The sequence below is a fragment of the Thermobia domestica genome, chromosome 3, assembly GCF_964235325.1.
Source record: "Thermobia domestica chromosome 3, izTheDome1.hap1.1, whole genome shotgun sequence".
Taxonomy (NCBI): Eukaryota; Metazoa; Arthropoda; class Insecta; order Zygentoma; family Lepismatidae; genus Thermobia; species Thermobia domestica.
The window spans coordinates 190390832-190408034 of record NC_137456.1 but is presented as its reverse complement, the minus strand read 5'-3'; the positions used below and the strand labels follow the sequence as shown (position 1 = coordinate 190408034).

The 17203-nt window shown below is 34.8% G+C and overlaps 1 protein-coding gene and 1 long non-coding RNA gene across 3 annotated transcripts in view; one reads left to right on the top strand and one right to left on the bottom strand.

Moving 5' to 3' along the window:
• The window catches only part of LOC145680909 (putative methylthioribulose-1-phosphate dehydratase), a 615106-nt gene that overhangs the window by 267715 nt on the left and 330188 nt on the right, over positions 1–17203 (top strand). Inside the window, exon 3 of the mRNA XM_081752071.1 lies at positions 11743–11903. Within this exon, the coding sequence (XP_081608197.1) occupies positions 11743–11903 (161 nt within the window). The remainder of the gene's footprint in view (positions 1–11742; positions 11904–17203) is intronic.
• LOC145680908 (uncharacterized) overlaps positions 13507–17203 on the bottom strand; it is a 31492-nt gene continuing 27795 nt past the window's right edge. For both annotated transcript variants that reach the window (XR_014130696.1, XR_014130697.1), the window contains exon 5: positions 13507–16179. This is a non-coding gene — a long non-coding RNA (uncharacterized LOC145680908). The remainder of the gene's footprint in view (positions 16180–17203) is intronic.

Here is a 17203-nt window from a genome sequence, read left to right as displayed (position 1 = left end):
ATTCTAAAGAAAACCACCTAACTACATTTTACTATATATTTTATTACATTTAGGAAAAAATAATAATAATATTAACTGTTAAGGACTATTTAGAACATGTTAAATAAAACAAATGTGACAATATATATACTAGATTGGACAGCAAGGTCTGAATGACGTAGAAATAAATAAATAACTATATATATATATATATATATATATATATATATATATATATATATATATTAACGAGAAGATTAGAAGGAAACATTCTAAATTTTGTTATCTACATACAAATTTATCTAAATTTTAGGGTTACATGGTACGAAAGAAAATGTTCATTCACACATATGAATATATTTTACATTTTATATGGTTTTAGAAAAAAACTACGTAAGAATTTTAATGAGTCCTTTCTCATATATGAAAATTTGTTTTATTTGTTCATTCTCTTTTTTTTTCCTTAGTTAGTTTACGAGTCTTATCTCGCTACTAAAGATGAGTGTCAGTATTACTTTGACTGTTAGGCACTTTTACAGTGTCCATTCGATTCACTATCATATTCTTATAAGCGTACATATAATTATGTTGCTCATTACAACCTATTCGCAAGAACATTTGTGACAATTTTCTCTATTCAGGTTATATATATATATGTATAAAAATTATGTTTGCTTGATGATGGAGGCTATTTTACATCCTCTATTATTCGGTCACTAGTAAGATTGTAGACCAGTTGTAAATTATTAGATCACTCGGTAGACGCACGCACTAATAAACTTATATCATCAATTCCTGACTTGTGAGAGATTTAAAATTTTTATTATTATTCTTTTCTTTTCGTTCGAAGAGAATTTCACTTATATCGACGCACAAGGATTAGGGTAACACACACTGATTAGATGGAGGAAGGTTCGGATAAGGTGAACGGATTTTAGATGTAAGGTTGGTACAAAGATGTTATATTTGTGAACTAAAAAGTGGACTTGATGGTACCTTAAAGTTACAAATACGACCTGCCCTCATCTCGTATTACATGCAATTTATATTGTAACAATGAGGTTAAAGATCACATATAATATTCAGCGAAACTACATGACATAAACAATTTTTTTCTTTTTTTTTTTTTTGTATGCGGCGGTATTTCTAAAATCTATCTTTTACATTCGTCGGATGTCTCGAGCTACGGCAACCAATGATCGTTCGGTGTAAGTACTAAACCCTTTATACATATTCATTTTTTCAAATCAATTCTACATTTTACTTCGATATCATATTTACGTTTCACATACATTTATATCTCATCATAGGCATATATATTCAATAATTATTTACATATCATACTTAAAAGACCCCGACAAATGATTCGCTAATAGGTTGCAAAACTTTCAACAAATGAGAACTTCTGACGTCCCCTATAATCGACGGATTTTCCGTGCATAAACATAAAATTCGTATTTCGATATATTTCATTTAAACAGTAGACCTTGGATGTATGAGGCAGGCACGTACACATATTTATAAACCTAGAGTGTTAATTTTACTTCTGGGCCCAAACTACTACAACCTTAACGTTTATTAAACTCCATAGCAGGAAAGTAGAAGTAGCTATAGATTGACAGAGAACTTCAGACGGACAATGATGAAAGAACGAGAATAAAACATTATATTGTACCGAACCATCACTCACTCCGCGGTGGGTCAAATACGATGGAAAACCAGTCTCTCGCTACTTCATGTCGATGAATATCTCCACGAATCATGTCTCACGACGTCTCAGTTAGTAAATTAGCTTCAAGAGCTATATACTAAATGATCAATATTTGTAATTCAATACTTGGAAGGGGGAAGGTTAAAAATTTTAAAAAAAAACTTAAAAAAGAGAATAGAGAGATAGCTGAAGGAGAAGGACAGCGGCGCCCAAAGGAAAAAAAGTTAGGACACTAAAACTACAAAGTGATCGAATTTCCACATACAACACTCCAGAACCAAATATATATGCCAAATAAAATGGCCTACTCAAATACAAGGCCTAGAAACTAAATGCCCCCAACGCAACAGTAAGTCTGTGCCCTCAAGGGGATTTTCCCAAAGACAAGAGCTTTAGGAAAATCCCCCTTCTCGCAGTAATCCGACCGAGACCTTGGGGACTCCGGCACTACCGCGAATCAACGTGGATTTTCAATTTAGGATTTCTAGATAATAAAAAAAATATCCGACCCCTCAGAAACTGAGAATTTCGCGGACAGTATGGAAAACTAGAGTAAAGTCGATAAAATAGAAAAATCCTAACAAGGGATTTGTCAAAAATAAAAAAAGTAAATAAATTAAAATTTTGTACTGGTGATTTATTTGCCAAATCTCACCAATGGCTCCCACATTCGCAAGAACGCCACCTCTTGAGGCGTCGATGAATTTCAATAGCTACCTAAGTTAAAACTAAGAAAGAAAATGGAAAATATTTGAAGGGGAGAGAGGGTCGACACCTGGGTATGAAAATATAGTACGGGACAAAACATAACCAATTTTTTCCTCGAAGGTCAAGATCTAAGGGGTTTACTTGTCCCTACCATAAATCCTTCATTGAAACTAGATTCCGGCGTTGCCGCTCCAACTCAGGTAGAACTGTATAAAGCTCTCAGTATGGCTACCGCATTACGGTTATTATAGTAGCCCAAGCCCGTGCAGACCTGTAAACACATTAACCCACAGAAATGAGTGCCATAAATCCAGGCGTTCTAAAGGCTGTTTCACCAGGAATTTAGTTATCATTATTATTATTGCTAATAATAATATGTAATATTAGTAATAGGCTTAATGAAGATTCTGCCTGTTTATCTGCTCTGCTTGTAAGTATATTATTTCTAACTTTAAGATATAGTTATACAGGTCAATATATAATTGATCAGTTTCTTTCTAATGTGATTCGTCACGTGTATAAAAACTGGACAAACAACAAATTAGGATACTATACACAGGAAATTAATAATGATAGCTTTATTAGTCAGATATTAGCCTGCATACATTAATACATATGAGGATTTAGGTACTTAATAGAATGCTTTTTAATCATTTCTTTTTTAAAAAAAAGAAAAAAGTTTTAAATTGTCATTATAGACAGATGGCCTGTCTAATAATAATAATAATAATAATAATAATAATAATAATAATAATAATAATAATAATAATGTTTTCCCAGGACATTGAAGAAAGTTATCGTATCTTGCAAAATATTTTTGGTGCAGACAAAGATCATGTTGTCATCGAGATAGATCAATCGTCCTCAGAAAATGAGGAAAACGAAAACGAGGACATGTTTTGAACTCTTGAAGTGTTAAGTTCCAATTGTTTATTTTATCTATTTATGTGAGAACTTTCAAAATAATGTTCAATCAGGTCTGATATAGTGCTTTATGTGAGATTGATTCTAAGTTCCATGCAGGGCATAAACAAATAATAATAATAATAATAACATTTATAAAAGACTAACATTAGTGCATCACGCTAACTCCTAGTAGTAAATCACGTTGATGCTCATTGCAATAATATAATGGAATAATTTAGATTTGAGCATTTATATTTATGTATCCGTAAGGTCGTTGGTCGGCTAACTAAAAAAAAAAAAAAAAAAAAAAAAAAGTGAATGCAAACAATTAGAGATCTTAAGTATTGACTTTAACCTATAATTAGTGCTTGAACTTTTCGGGTAAAATGTACCCGCCCGATACCCATTGCGTTTGGTTTACTCGATCCTTAGACCTGATAAACCCGTTTGACCTGTGTTTGGCCTGTTTGCACCGTTTGACCCGATAGACTCGTTATGAGTACGTACATGACAATTAGAACAATTTGTGTTATGATAATAAAGTGAAACAACACATCATTTACAGTAATGACAGACTAAGCTTGTTTTCATAAAAACGGGATTATCAGGTCATCCCTATTCGTACGGTTCAATCGGGCAAACCCGATTCATACAGGTAAAAATACAATATCGGTCGAACGTGCGGTCCAGGATCTATTCTATTTTCCGAGCATTATCGAAAATGCACAGTAGCCCGAAACGGCTCGGACGTAAAAACTATCATATTATTATTATAATTATAATTATAATAATAATAATAATTATTATTATTATTATTATATATTAATAGGAGAGAAAAGTACTTGTTGAATGACTTTTACGTATTTTATCCCTATTTTAAATGGTTACTCTGGTTTTATGTCTCTGCTTATTGGTTTGCAACACTTAGAAAGAATAGTTCGAGACTTCATTGTTTTCCCTGGCGACAGGGAAAGTGGCTAAGCTTTTGTAATACCGGCAACATCCAACTGGTTGACAAACCGCACGTGGCCGCTAACAACCATATGACAGTTTTACTGCTGATAAGAGAACTTGGTTTTGCTTTGAAAACCACTATACCAGAGTTTACTGTAATTAAATTATGAAATTGTTTTACTCTATCCATTTCGTCACCTCTACGAACAAGGGTAACTTAGTCGGAATAGGTGACTTGAAAAAAAATGTAACGTTGCATGTTAACCTTAAAACAAATGCATATAATTCAACGGCACCAAGTTTTCAGACAACTATTATATTTTCGTGATTAATTGTAAAATAGCTCGAATTGTTTGTTATATGATGCTATTTACAACGCTAGACTTGGTTCTCAACGAATAGATACTATTACTCCTGATCGCCGAACTGCGAAGTGCTAAAATAGTCCGTTCAGTAAATCACACCTACTTCCTCGTGCGAAGTTGTAGTGTAGGGGTCAGTGCTCGAAATATTTATCATTATACATAAATACTCATTACTTTACCTCGTGGCAAAAAAAAAAAAAAAAAAAATACAGTAAGCACATACATTCAGGAATGTCCTATTATTCATTCGCATTCGTTCTAATATACAGGGTGTCTCAAAAGTCCCTTACCACCCCTATTAAAATCCAAATGGATGTACTTTCAGCGAATTTGATGTGGTAGGTGAACTTGAGGATTAGGGGGACACTTTGTGGCGTAGGGTACGCAGACGGCCGCCATCTTGGTGCCGCCATCATGAATTTAACTTTTCTATTACAAACGCTACGTGGGTCATGTGATACATGACCATAGGCTAGAATTTCACCAGAAAACCGAATCTGAAGTCAAAATGCATTTATCATAATGTGGTAAACAGTTATCCACAATTGAAGTTGTGGATTTGACTGCGTTTCTTTTGTCTTGCAGGTTGTGAATCATGCCGTTAACGAGGGACGAACGCATCCAGATCATCAAAATATGGGGCGGGAGGAGTGCCCGCGCTGTGGCTGCCGATTTCGATGTGCATCATCCACAACGAACATCTGTATCGCATGTTGCAGTGGCACGGTTATTGACCAAATTCGAAGAAACGGGAACAGTTGTGGATAGACCCCGTAGTGGACGGCCAAGGACAGAAACGGACGAAGAAGGAGCTACTGCCGTGCTGGCTTCCTTCTCGAAGTCGCCGCAGCGAAGCACACGTCGTTTAGCAATGCAGTGTGCCGTGAGTCACAGTTCAGTGCACAGAGTGCTCCAAAGGTATAGGTGGCATCCATATAAGATGCAATTGCAGCAACATTTGTCGGAGGACGATCCCGATCGTCGCGTTCAGTTTTGCGAGTGGGCTATTGAGCAATTGAGGGTAAATCCGCAGTTCGCTGTGCAGATACTTTTTTCGGATGAAGCCCATTTCTACGTAAATGGTGAGGTCAATATTCAAAACATGCGCTATTGGTCCCGTGACAACCCCGCGTGGACAGATCCCTCGAAAATGACCGGTGCAGGGAAAACTATGGTATGGGCAGGCATATGGGGAACAAAGATCGTCGGTCCGATTTTCATTCCAGGAACGTTAAATGCAGACCGATACCTCGCGCTGTTGCAGGAAAACATAATGCCGGCTCTGATGTCCGAGGATGGTACCTTCCCCAGGTTCTTCCAACAAGATGGTGCACCTCCCCATTATGGCATCCAGGTGCGTCAGTTCCTGGATGAACAATTCCCTGGGACGTGGATTGGTCGACGTGAACCAGTGGAATGGCCTACCCGACCACCCGACTTAACCCCCCTTGACTTCTACCTGTGGGGACATGTGAAGGCTATGGTGTATGCTGTGAAAATTCGTGATAATCGCCATCTGGAACAACGTATCATGGCTGCCTGTGAACAAATATCCTCAGAAACCTTAATACGTGTCCATAGCAATTGGGAGAAGCGTCTGAACACGTGCATTACCCAGCATGGACAACATGTTGAGCACATTATGTAATACGAAAGTCATCCCTGCAATTCTGGATAACTGTTTACCACATTATGATAAATACATTTTGACTTCAGATTCGGTTTTCTGGTGAAATTCTAGCCTATGGTCATGTATCACATGACCCACGTAGCGTTTGTAATAAAAAAGTTAAATTCAAGATGGCGGCCGTCCGCGTACCCTACGCCAGAAAGTGTCCCCCTAACCCTCAAGTTCACCTACCACATCAAATTCGCTGAAAGTACATCCATTTGGATTTTAATAGGGGTGGTAAGGGGCTTTTGAGACACCCTATATATATATATATATATACCTCTTATTTATTTTTATAACATTCTGTAACGAAGATTCACTAATGGACACACTATACTTTAAATATACTAAAGACTGTTTAAAGTAGTCATACCATATAATTGCACCTTATACTCCACTACAAAAATAAGCGCGCACTGACCAATACACAGAAACATCTCACGAACCCAGAACTTTTTCACCCAAAGCCAAACTATATACCACTTCACAGTTTAGGAATACATATAGGTTCAAAGAACAGCAATATTATCAACGATAATATTAATTAAAATACATTTTTATTTTTATTCTTATGGCAACAATGAGGTTTATTCTACAGCACGAATAAAAGAAAGAAGAAAAAATTTTGCATCGAAATCAACAACGGAAAAATAACCATGTATCCTGGCTTTCTGCAAACCCAACGTTTTTTTGTTAATATTTTAATTACTGGTCCATACAGAGCGTCGTAATTTTGAGAAAAGCTTAATTTAGAGACAATTTATCTAGCTGTTCGTTTATATAGTCCAGAAATAATATTTACGCATAATTTATTTAGAAAAAAAAAGAGTCATTTTCCAGTTGACTAAATCGTTACTGTTTGCAGCAACAAACCACTAATTCCTGGAACACAACGGAGATGGCGTTAGTAGTATCTAAATAACCTATGCACGATTGAATTTGCCCTTGTACACCAAATCACTATTCGAAATTTCTATGGATTTCAACTGAATTTAAATACTTATTATCACGAACTAGGTATGAAAAATCGTGCAATAAATGATACATTGTCCCTACTTAAACATGTCATACTCTCACTCACACACCACTTTCACTGTCAGAATACTACATTACACACACATATATATATATATGCTACTACATTCCACATAAACTAAAACACAAAGATTAATACATGTTACTATATACTTTAATCACCATTAAATTAAACAATACCCAGGTTCTACCATATTAGTAATCGGCTCTGTATATTGGGAAGGAAGTGACTGAAATGAATCAGGGCCCAAGTGACCCTGTTACCGATTAGCTCATGGTTCTTTAATTAACTACCTAAGTAAGGAACTGTGCAGCTGTCAATGGAAGAGGGGACCCTCTTCCTGTAAGGAAAAGAATTCCTAAGAATTTCGTTCAACCCATTTTTTACTGGAACGATGTCCAAATCAGGAGTAGATGGGAGCCCCTTATCTTTTGTTTACATTGACATCATATAAGCTACTCTAACTACTTTACACATTACAGCACCGCCATGTTAGTAAAAAGAAATTAACTTATATTCCATGCACATTCGAGTTATATGAAGACAGGCCTATAAAACCCTAACCGGAATAGCTTTAGGAGGGATGAAAAGGAAATTTAACTGTTTCAAATCACTGTTTTATCGAAACAACGTAAGGATCTTCAGCACTAAACTTTCAACACTTTTGAACTATTCCCATTCACTGTTATTGTTCAATCGGAAACATGGCGTCTATCGTGCAGCATTCTGTAATTAGCAATTTCAGACTATTTTCTCTTTACAAATTTAATAATTTTAGGCTCCCAGTCTCTTCCAACGACTTAACTTGAAAAAGAACTAATTTCACCTGGGTTTTTGCTGCTAAATTCTTCAAATAGCCAAAACTTTCGCTCAACGAAATTATATGCTGCGTCCTTGATCAACGCTGGGTCTGGAATGAAGGTTCTCGCTCCTTAATACCATAGTTCCGGAAATAGTCCCAATCACAGCAGTGAGTTTTGGCGGTGGACAATATGAAACGAATAGAAAATGGTAAAATCTGGATAAAACCGGATTTCAGAAAGGATATGGGCATCTCAAGAAGGACGAGGGGGTCTAAATTATTCTGCCAAAATTTAGATTGGTAGTTTATTCCAAGAATTTCTGCCCAATAGCGGGCCTAGTTTTTCATATAGCGTTAAGATGATGGTTTCAATTTTTCCCTATTTGAAATACCCATATGCTAACTATTATCATGAAATAACGTACGAATAAAGATATTACTCCCCAAAATATACTCGTTACTAAATTATCCCGAGTTTCCACATTAATTCTGAGTATAATTATAATCAGTTTTGGAAAAATTTTGCGTGGTACAGTGTGTGATAAAATTAGTGGGCCCCTCCGAGCGGAGATTACATTACATAGTTGTAATGGTACATTACAACAGTAGAATCGGGATCTGCGTCATGACATCCCAAAAATATTTCTCGGGATGCTTAATGTTCCGATTGGATTCTCTGTCTCTCGTTGAGCTTTAGAGAGCAGTCCACTTTAGCGCAGTGGTTCCAACTCACTTGGCATAGATCAAAACACGAATTATGACAACCTGTGGAAAGAGAGTAACTCGGCCAAGATTTTCCGTTTGAGATGTTATAATTAAAGAGATGTAACTCGAGTTTTTTAAAGGAACTGTTTTGGTTTTTAACCGTATTTAAGGATGATGATGTGTACTACGAATTAGGAGTAACGAAAGAAGAAAATGAAACCGGAAAACTCGTTATTAGCTACATTTGGAGAAAATATTTTAAAGCTTACCGCAATAGTTCGCTAGTTAATTGTATATAAGTTTAAATTTCCTCATATTTTTGCTTCATGTCTCCTGTATTTTGTATTTGTAGTGTTTGAATATATTATATAAAGTTACGTTAGCTCAAACGGCAAGTAAGAAATTAATAATTAACAGAACAAGGTAAATATTAAGCCTTAAATAAAGTTCAATTCAAATACATCCATTTACCTCAGATTCAGAGCACAACGAAATGCACTGTCAACTACGAAGACCTCATACACAATGATATAAAATGTCCAGTTCATGCAGCGTATTGTTTCAGAACCACTTCAGTTCTTTCTTTCTTCGCCACGAGAAAACAAAACTGTACTATTCCACTTCCACTACTCGGTAGAAGGGTTATTACATTTCATATTTTCTCATAATTTAGGTTCTGCATGTCGATGGAGAATTCCACAGTATAGGATCTAGTGTCCATATCAGACTTACATGCAGCCTATGATTCCTCTTAATATTTCCTGGATGATATATTATTCAATAAACAACGTACTGGTATACATATATGTAGATATATTTTATTGGAGATCAATTCAGTTACTTTTTTATCAGCCTTTTCATAAATGTACACATTATTATTATTATTATTAACATATCATATATCATTATATTTATTTTCAATATTTATTCTTATATTATTGTTATTATATCTATCAAGTTATCTTCTGTCGAAAGCCGAATTTAGTAATAATACATTAGGATCACATATCAACATATACAGTTAGGCATCATCATCCAGCTAATTATCCATTATGCTGCGTTATTAAAATTACTCATAGTACTATTTAATAGTTTAATTTTAATCACAGCCACCATCAATCAAAGGTTAAACTCATAATGATATGAATGAATTAATAGCTACAAATAAAGTATATGCTGTAACAGGCGCATACTACAAGTTGTTTCTGCTAAATGTTTTGCGTCCGAAAATTTGTCAGAGAAGGTCTGACATGCTTGCAGCTGGTGTTCTCTTTTTGCACGATAATGCAAGACCGCATACTGGCCTACAAATGAGGGAAACACTCGACAATTATGGATGAGAATTACTTCCCCACTCACCATATAGTCCTGATTTGAGCTCACCAGGCTTTGATTTGTTTCCCAATTTGAAGGAACCACTTCGTGGAAAACGTTTCGTACAATTGACGAAGCTTTCAGTGAGGTGACCCTTGTGATCAGACAGCTCAATAATGAAGTTGCCCTATCCGGAATACAGAATATACCAAAATGGTGAAAGCTGTCATAAGCAAGAATAGAGATTATATTGAAGGACTGTAAATGTATTTTGTACAATAAATTATTTAGTTCTTTAATATCTTTCAGTGTAGAGAACTTCTGAAATGACCCTTATACTACTGCAAATGGGTATCGCAGATGTTGTTAAAGGTTGGATATGAGATATACTGGTTGTTGTAACATTAACTTTGCATGATACATATATCGAGGATTAAATTACGCAGACACATTTAGAGTTTGATGAGTAGCCTCTAAATTATTTTCATATGAGTTGTGCTTTCAGTTAATAGTAGTTGCTATTGTTCTCCTCTTTGGTGCGAGGGTCACGGATTCGATTCCGGGTGGGGATACTCGGTCGAAAAAGTGTAAAAGCATTGTTATTCCAGCCATTCCGAATCAGATGTTCCTCGTTCACACTAGGCAAATGCCGGGGTGGTATCTAACATACAGGTCCCAGGCCGCTTCCTTTCTTCTCCAATCCTTTATTCATTCCCTTTCCTCGGATAGTGTGATTGTCAAGGGCCGTCATCCCTCATTACGTGACGGGCCTAAATGGCCATGGATTCCGAAAGTCCAGAAATCTAATCCTAATCTTAATGTTAGTGAAAATAAATATAATAGTTCTTGGCAGGTCGTTACTTGAGGCTTATTCCTTTCGGTAAGGTGCTGGAAATCAATACCACAGTTTTTGTAGAAGCTCAGACTCGAGACACATCCTTTACTACACCTCCAATTTGGACTACTTACATGCTAGATATATTGTGAGAGAGATAATTAGTATATGGAGAGGGTAGTCAGGATCCAGCATACCCTCCCACTGTACATACTATACGCTACACACGTAGAGGTCACGCGAGTATGAAAATGCAAATGCCTATGTAAAATAGATATCCATGTTTAAACTTCTATAATAAACGAATCAAAATAAGCTTTTAGCTGTGAAATTACACATTTGTTTTCTTTTTTAATTTTTTAGAATGACTATACAAAAAAGATTCCAATCTCGTGGTACGGTACAACAAGTTTGGTTGTAGTGTTGTAATAAAACAGAAGTAGGGAAAATATTACGCGTATCAAGTTTCAACACGCGAGCTAGTTTAACCATTGTCTTAACATGTTCCTGTGGTTTGATCAACGTAAGGCTAAAAGTTCATTGGCCCTAATTAAGAAACAGGAAATATATTTGTTGCTGTGTAAACGTATTGTTGATTTTCTGTGATTATGTACTCTTTCGTAACTATATAATATCAGTAAGATAGTACATATGTGTATCTTAGTATCGTGTAGCTTTTCGTTTTGTTTTGATTCTTCATGAAGGATGTGAACTAGAGATCTTTAGTCTTTAACCAAGATATTTGTTTCTTTCAGAAATAAAATTTATATAGCACCGTCCGGAGTTCAAAAAGAAAGAATTCTACCGGAAGACTTATTCGTCCAGAATATTGAAGGGGTAGATTTAGAGCTTCCACCTGAAAGTAAACGACTAAAGAAAAGTCAGTGTACACCACTATTTATGTGCGCTTACATAGGTAAGAAATAATAATATTTTTTTCACTCACTCACTTCAAATTTGATTGCTTAATAATCCTTGAGCTTTCGTGCTTTGATCTTTCATCTAGAACTTTGTTCAGGGAGGATAAATAGACGGTTAATAGACTTAAAAGGATCAAGAAAATACTAGCGAATGATCTCACCAGCAAAGAGAAGTGTGGACATATTTCGTCCTGTATGTTTCTCTCCATTTGTGGAGCTCGCTGCGAAATGGTAAAGTGAGGTTGTGTGTTCGTTTGTGCGCATAATGAAGCTGCCAGCTCATGGTGGTGGCTTTAAGTAGTTGGTAAGTAGTATTTCCAGAACACTCTGTCTGAAACATGGAATGACGCCAACAAGACATTCTGTGTACACCAAAATATCTTATGCGTTGAGTGCGCTAAATCTATATTCCGACTTCAAAGCACGTCTACACTGAAGAAAACTTTAGTAGGATTCATACGCTCAAGATTATGATTCCAAGCGCCAGGGATGTTTAGAGATTCATTTCTACTATGCCCGAGATCACCTCGTATAAAAAATGCAGTATTTTCGAACAGTTTCATCTGCAATTATATATTCCTCAGACTTTGGGAAGTTTAGAGCAACAGGCAGGGAAAAGTAGAATAAGGAAAACGAGAGCATTGATAGATTGTCCAAATCGAAAGTAGATGTGTAAGGTTGCCAGGTACAATTATCTTGGTAAAATCTACTCCATAAACAAAGTATGAAACAGTGTGCATATAAAATTGTTACGATTTTTACCGTTTTTACACGGCACAAACCCACCAAACTTGTTACGATGTATAGGGAGGTTACACTCCTATAATCGTTTACGTATGCTCTTACCACACAGTATGTAACCGTTACTGGGAATCCCACACTATGCCACTTAGAAAGAGTTTCGGGTTAGGAAATTCGGTTAGAGGGAAGCAAACTGGGCCCCATTTTTTTCCGCTATATTCTTGTAGTATGTGACAAGACTACAATCCAGCACTTTTCTTGAAAAAGCAGGTAATGTAAGTGATACTGTAGCCGTAAAATCGCGTTCTTGTAGAAACAAGCCAAAAAAGCAAGAGGGTGATATTTTATGGATATAAATGATAGGATGAAACTAGGTGAGTTAAAAGAATCAAAAGCAGATGGGCAAACATCGAAGAAAATAAATATTTAGCACCAAAATGTACAAGGGTTAAATTTTGAAAAAAAAAAAAAAAAAAGTGTTAGAGTTCTTACTGCAAGAAAACCTAAATAATGTAGACGTAACTTGCATAACAAAACACTGGCAAAAAGGGGAAAATTTAAAATGTTTCAATTTCCCAAACTTTCATTTGGTAGCTAGTTACTGTAGATTAAATATGGAAATTGGAATATGGGATTAAATAGGGGGTTCTTGTATTTATGTAAAAGATGGTTTGAAAACGAAGGTATCGTCAAATTTGTAGTCTTTGAATATAGAGAAACATTTTGAACTCAGTATTATAGAAATAGTTGATTATAGTTTTATAATTTTGTGCGTATATAGGACACCAGACAGTAAATTTCATTTGTTTGTTAATAACATGACAGTTGTTCTGGATTTCTTTATAAAAATGAAGAAATCTACGGTTATAATAAGTGACCTAAATATTGATTTTCTTAAACTTGTAGAAAACCTGGATCTTAAATTATTTCTTGAAATATTTAATATTGAACCGTTAGTAAGGGAACCAACCAGAATAACAAAAAAACACAAAAACACAAAACACCAAGTCATTCTAAATTAAATAGTGGATTCTCAGATCATCTAGCACAACACATTCCATTAAAACCCTACACGCAAAATCTGAAACAGAACACGGGGCTCAGTACATATATAAGAGAAGTTATACAGATGAAAACGTTTGTTATATGAATTATTTACTAAGTAAAGAAAATTGGAACAAAATTTATACACTAACCCCACCAAATGAAGCGTGGGAATCATTTATAACAATATATAAGCACTATTTTGAGCAAGCAACTCCGACCAAGAAAATAAAAAATAACCGTTCACAAAAAGAGAAAACCGTGAGTGACATAGGGCATAAAAATATCAAGTAACAAACTGAGACAAATGCATATAGACAAGAAAAAGCGATTACTCATCAAAGAATTCGTGGATTATTATGTGAGATATAAAAAAATATATAACAAGACATTAAAGACAGCTAAGCGATTTTACAATGAGAAATTAATTCACTGTTCAGAAAATAAATCTAATACACTCTGGTATTTGGTGCAACAAGAATTAGGATCAAAACAGCACAACAAAATTTAGTCAAACATAGAACTTAACGTCAACAATAGATTAATAAAAAAACCCAGAGGAAATTGCAAACATCTTTAATGATTATTATACACACATTGCGCAACGGTACAATACATATCCACAAACATCTGTCACAAAATCAAGTAACTTCTATAGAAATAAATCAATGTTTCTTAGTCGAGTAAATACCCAAGAAGTTCAAAAGATAATATATAAACTAAAAAATAAATGGTCAGTAGGAGTAGATAAAATACCACCAGCATTAATTAAACAAAATGCAAAATACATTGCAGACCCTTTATGCTATTTAATAAACTTATCTCTCTGTTCCGGGATATTTCCTGATATTCTGAAAACAGCGAAAATTACACCAATATTCAAAAAGGTACCACGTAAAGAACTCGTTCAAAAGCTGGACGACAATGGTGTAAGGGGACTAGCAAATCACTGGTTTAAATCATATCTAGAAAATCGTAAACAGGTAGTGCAAATAATCATTCGGAAAGTACAGGGAGTAATTTATCATCGAAATACATATCCAAATATCAAATAAACTCATGCGATGTACCTCAAGGGTCTGTCTTAGATCCTATACTATTCTAAATAGACATAAATGATCTCCCATGCAACCTACATCAAGCAAAAACAACGTTATTTGCAGGTGACACTAATTTTCTTATTACTGACAAAGATAAACCTCATATCGAAACTAAAATATAAACTACAACTAATGAACTTTCAAATTGGTTTTCTCAAAATAAACTCAAATTAAATTTGTAGAAAACAATAAGTGTAAATTTCTACCACACCCAAAATAAACAACCAAATCTTGCAAATACCATGCTTAACAATACAGTAATACAAAATTCATCAAAGGTTAAGTTTTTGGGATTATACATATCAGACACCCTTACATGGGATGATCATATACTGTCACTTACCGGGAAGCTAAGTCAAGTGTGCTATGCAATTAAAATACTTCCTAACGTATTAAACCTTTCTACTCTCAAAGTAATTTATGTTAGTCTGTTTCAATCGACATTGAGTTATGGAATTATTTTTGGGGGAAATACATGTAGAAGTAAAGCAATATTCAGGTTACAAAAAAGGATTGTAAGAATAATTACCAAATCAAAATATAATGAGCATTGTAGGCCAATATTTAAAAAACTCAATATACTGCCGTTACCTTCTCTGTACATTTTCCATCTGCTGTTATTTGTAAAGAAAAATTTAGGCCATGTCCTTACTCGACATAGCAATCAGCACGAGTACAACACCAGAAATAAAGAGAATTTTTCCTTAAAGCCCACAATACATGTATTTATGAGAAAGGTGCTAAATATGTTGGCATTCTTATGTATAACAAGTTACCAAGGGAAATTAAAAAATATAAATTCAGAAACTCGTTTTGAAAAAGAACTTTACAATTACCTTATGCAACATTGCTTTTATTCAGCAGACGAATATCTTAACAATAGTTAAATTAAAATAAGAAAGGAAAGTAAATAGTTCCATCAGTTTATACAGGTTTCTCGAGAATACTATGATAGATTCTACAAACTGCAGGTATCAAAATTTCATATTCAATGTCCAGGTAGCATATGGTGGAAGTACAGTACTCAATATTTATTTAGAGTTTACTGGAAAACTTGTATTCAACAAATTTGTAATTACTTTAATGTATAAGTAACATCCATATATATTTAATACTTATTATATCGACTTCATGACAAGTCCCATATTATACTCTGTATAATCAAAAGGATGCAGATAAGTACAAATACAAATACAAATACCTAAGCTTTTGGTCCAACAAATATAAAAATTCATGTTTCATTTTTGCAACTGAATAATTACAGAAAATGAATACTCTGACCCTTCTATATACAGGCCGGGAAATGATTCAGTCATTCTGCTCAATGTGTTAGCTGCAAGGTTGTCATGAGAGAAGGCCACGATAGTTCATCGAATTACTCTTTGACCTAGAAGAAAGTTCACAGAAATACTATCAGACTCTAGTTGTTTGATATCATGAATAATAGGCTTCAAAATTTCATTCAAATTCACTCTTTTGATATCATGAATAATAGGCTTCAAAATTTCATTCAAATCCACTCTTTTGATATCAATAGCGTGGAACAAAGCTACCAGGTGAAGTTTTTGAGAGATGAGTTGAAATATGGTGGTAGATTACGAAGTATGAAATATATCTCACCACGTTTATGAATACATATTTTGCTACCAAGAGGGTTTACTGTCTCGAACTCACTGTAATATAGTTGAATCTGTAGAAATACTTCATTATTTACTCCTAAAGAATTGTTTCTAAAATGAGAGCCATCACAAAAGTCTGACATTAAAGTGTTACCTGTTTGCCTCTCTGTCATTATATGACGCTGCATAGATATATTATTCATTAACATCCTTCTACTGTTTAAAATACGTACATACATGAATGTAGAAGTTACTTGGGTTTGATTATATACACCCTGAGATTTGCCCCATGTGCCATCAAACCGAGTAGATATGCTCAATTCACACGGCAATACCATGCAAGATTATCGTGATGAAAGTTTCCTACGTTTGTATGAAGTGCCAACCTCTTGTAAACGAGTTTGAAGCATTTGCAGTTTACTGCAGATCTCACTGGCATGGTTAGGAGAAATATTTCTCATTACGTACAATTTAATATCATTTACTACAGGTTCTAATATTTCGGAAGTACCTTGAATAATACAATCTATCGAGCTTAAAGGAAGGCCTAAAGAATTTAATTTTGAGATAAAACTATCATGTTGTGCACGTCATATTCAGACACAGCCACATCGCCGATGTTGTGTGGACTTGAGGAACAGAGGGAGTAATTAGCTATGCGATTGTTTTTGCAACTGTCATGCAAAATGCGTGAAATTAAATCTGTTACACGATAATCATTTCTGTTCACACTTTTAAGCACTGTCTTCGGAAACCACTGAAAGTAGTCAAAATAATTGGACAATGAACATT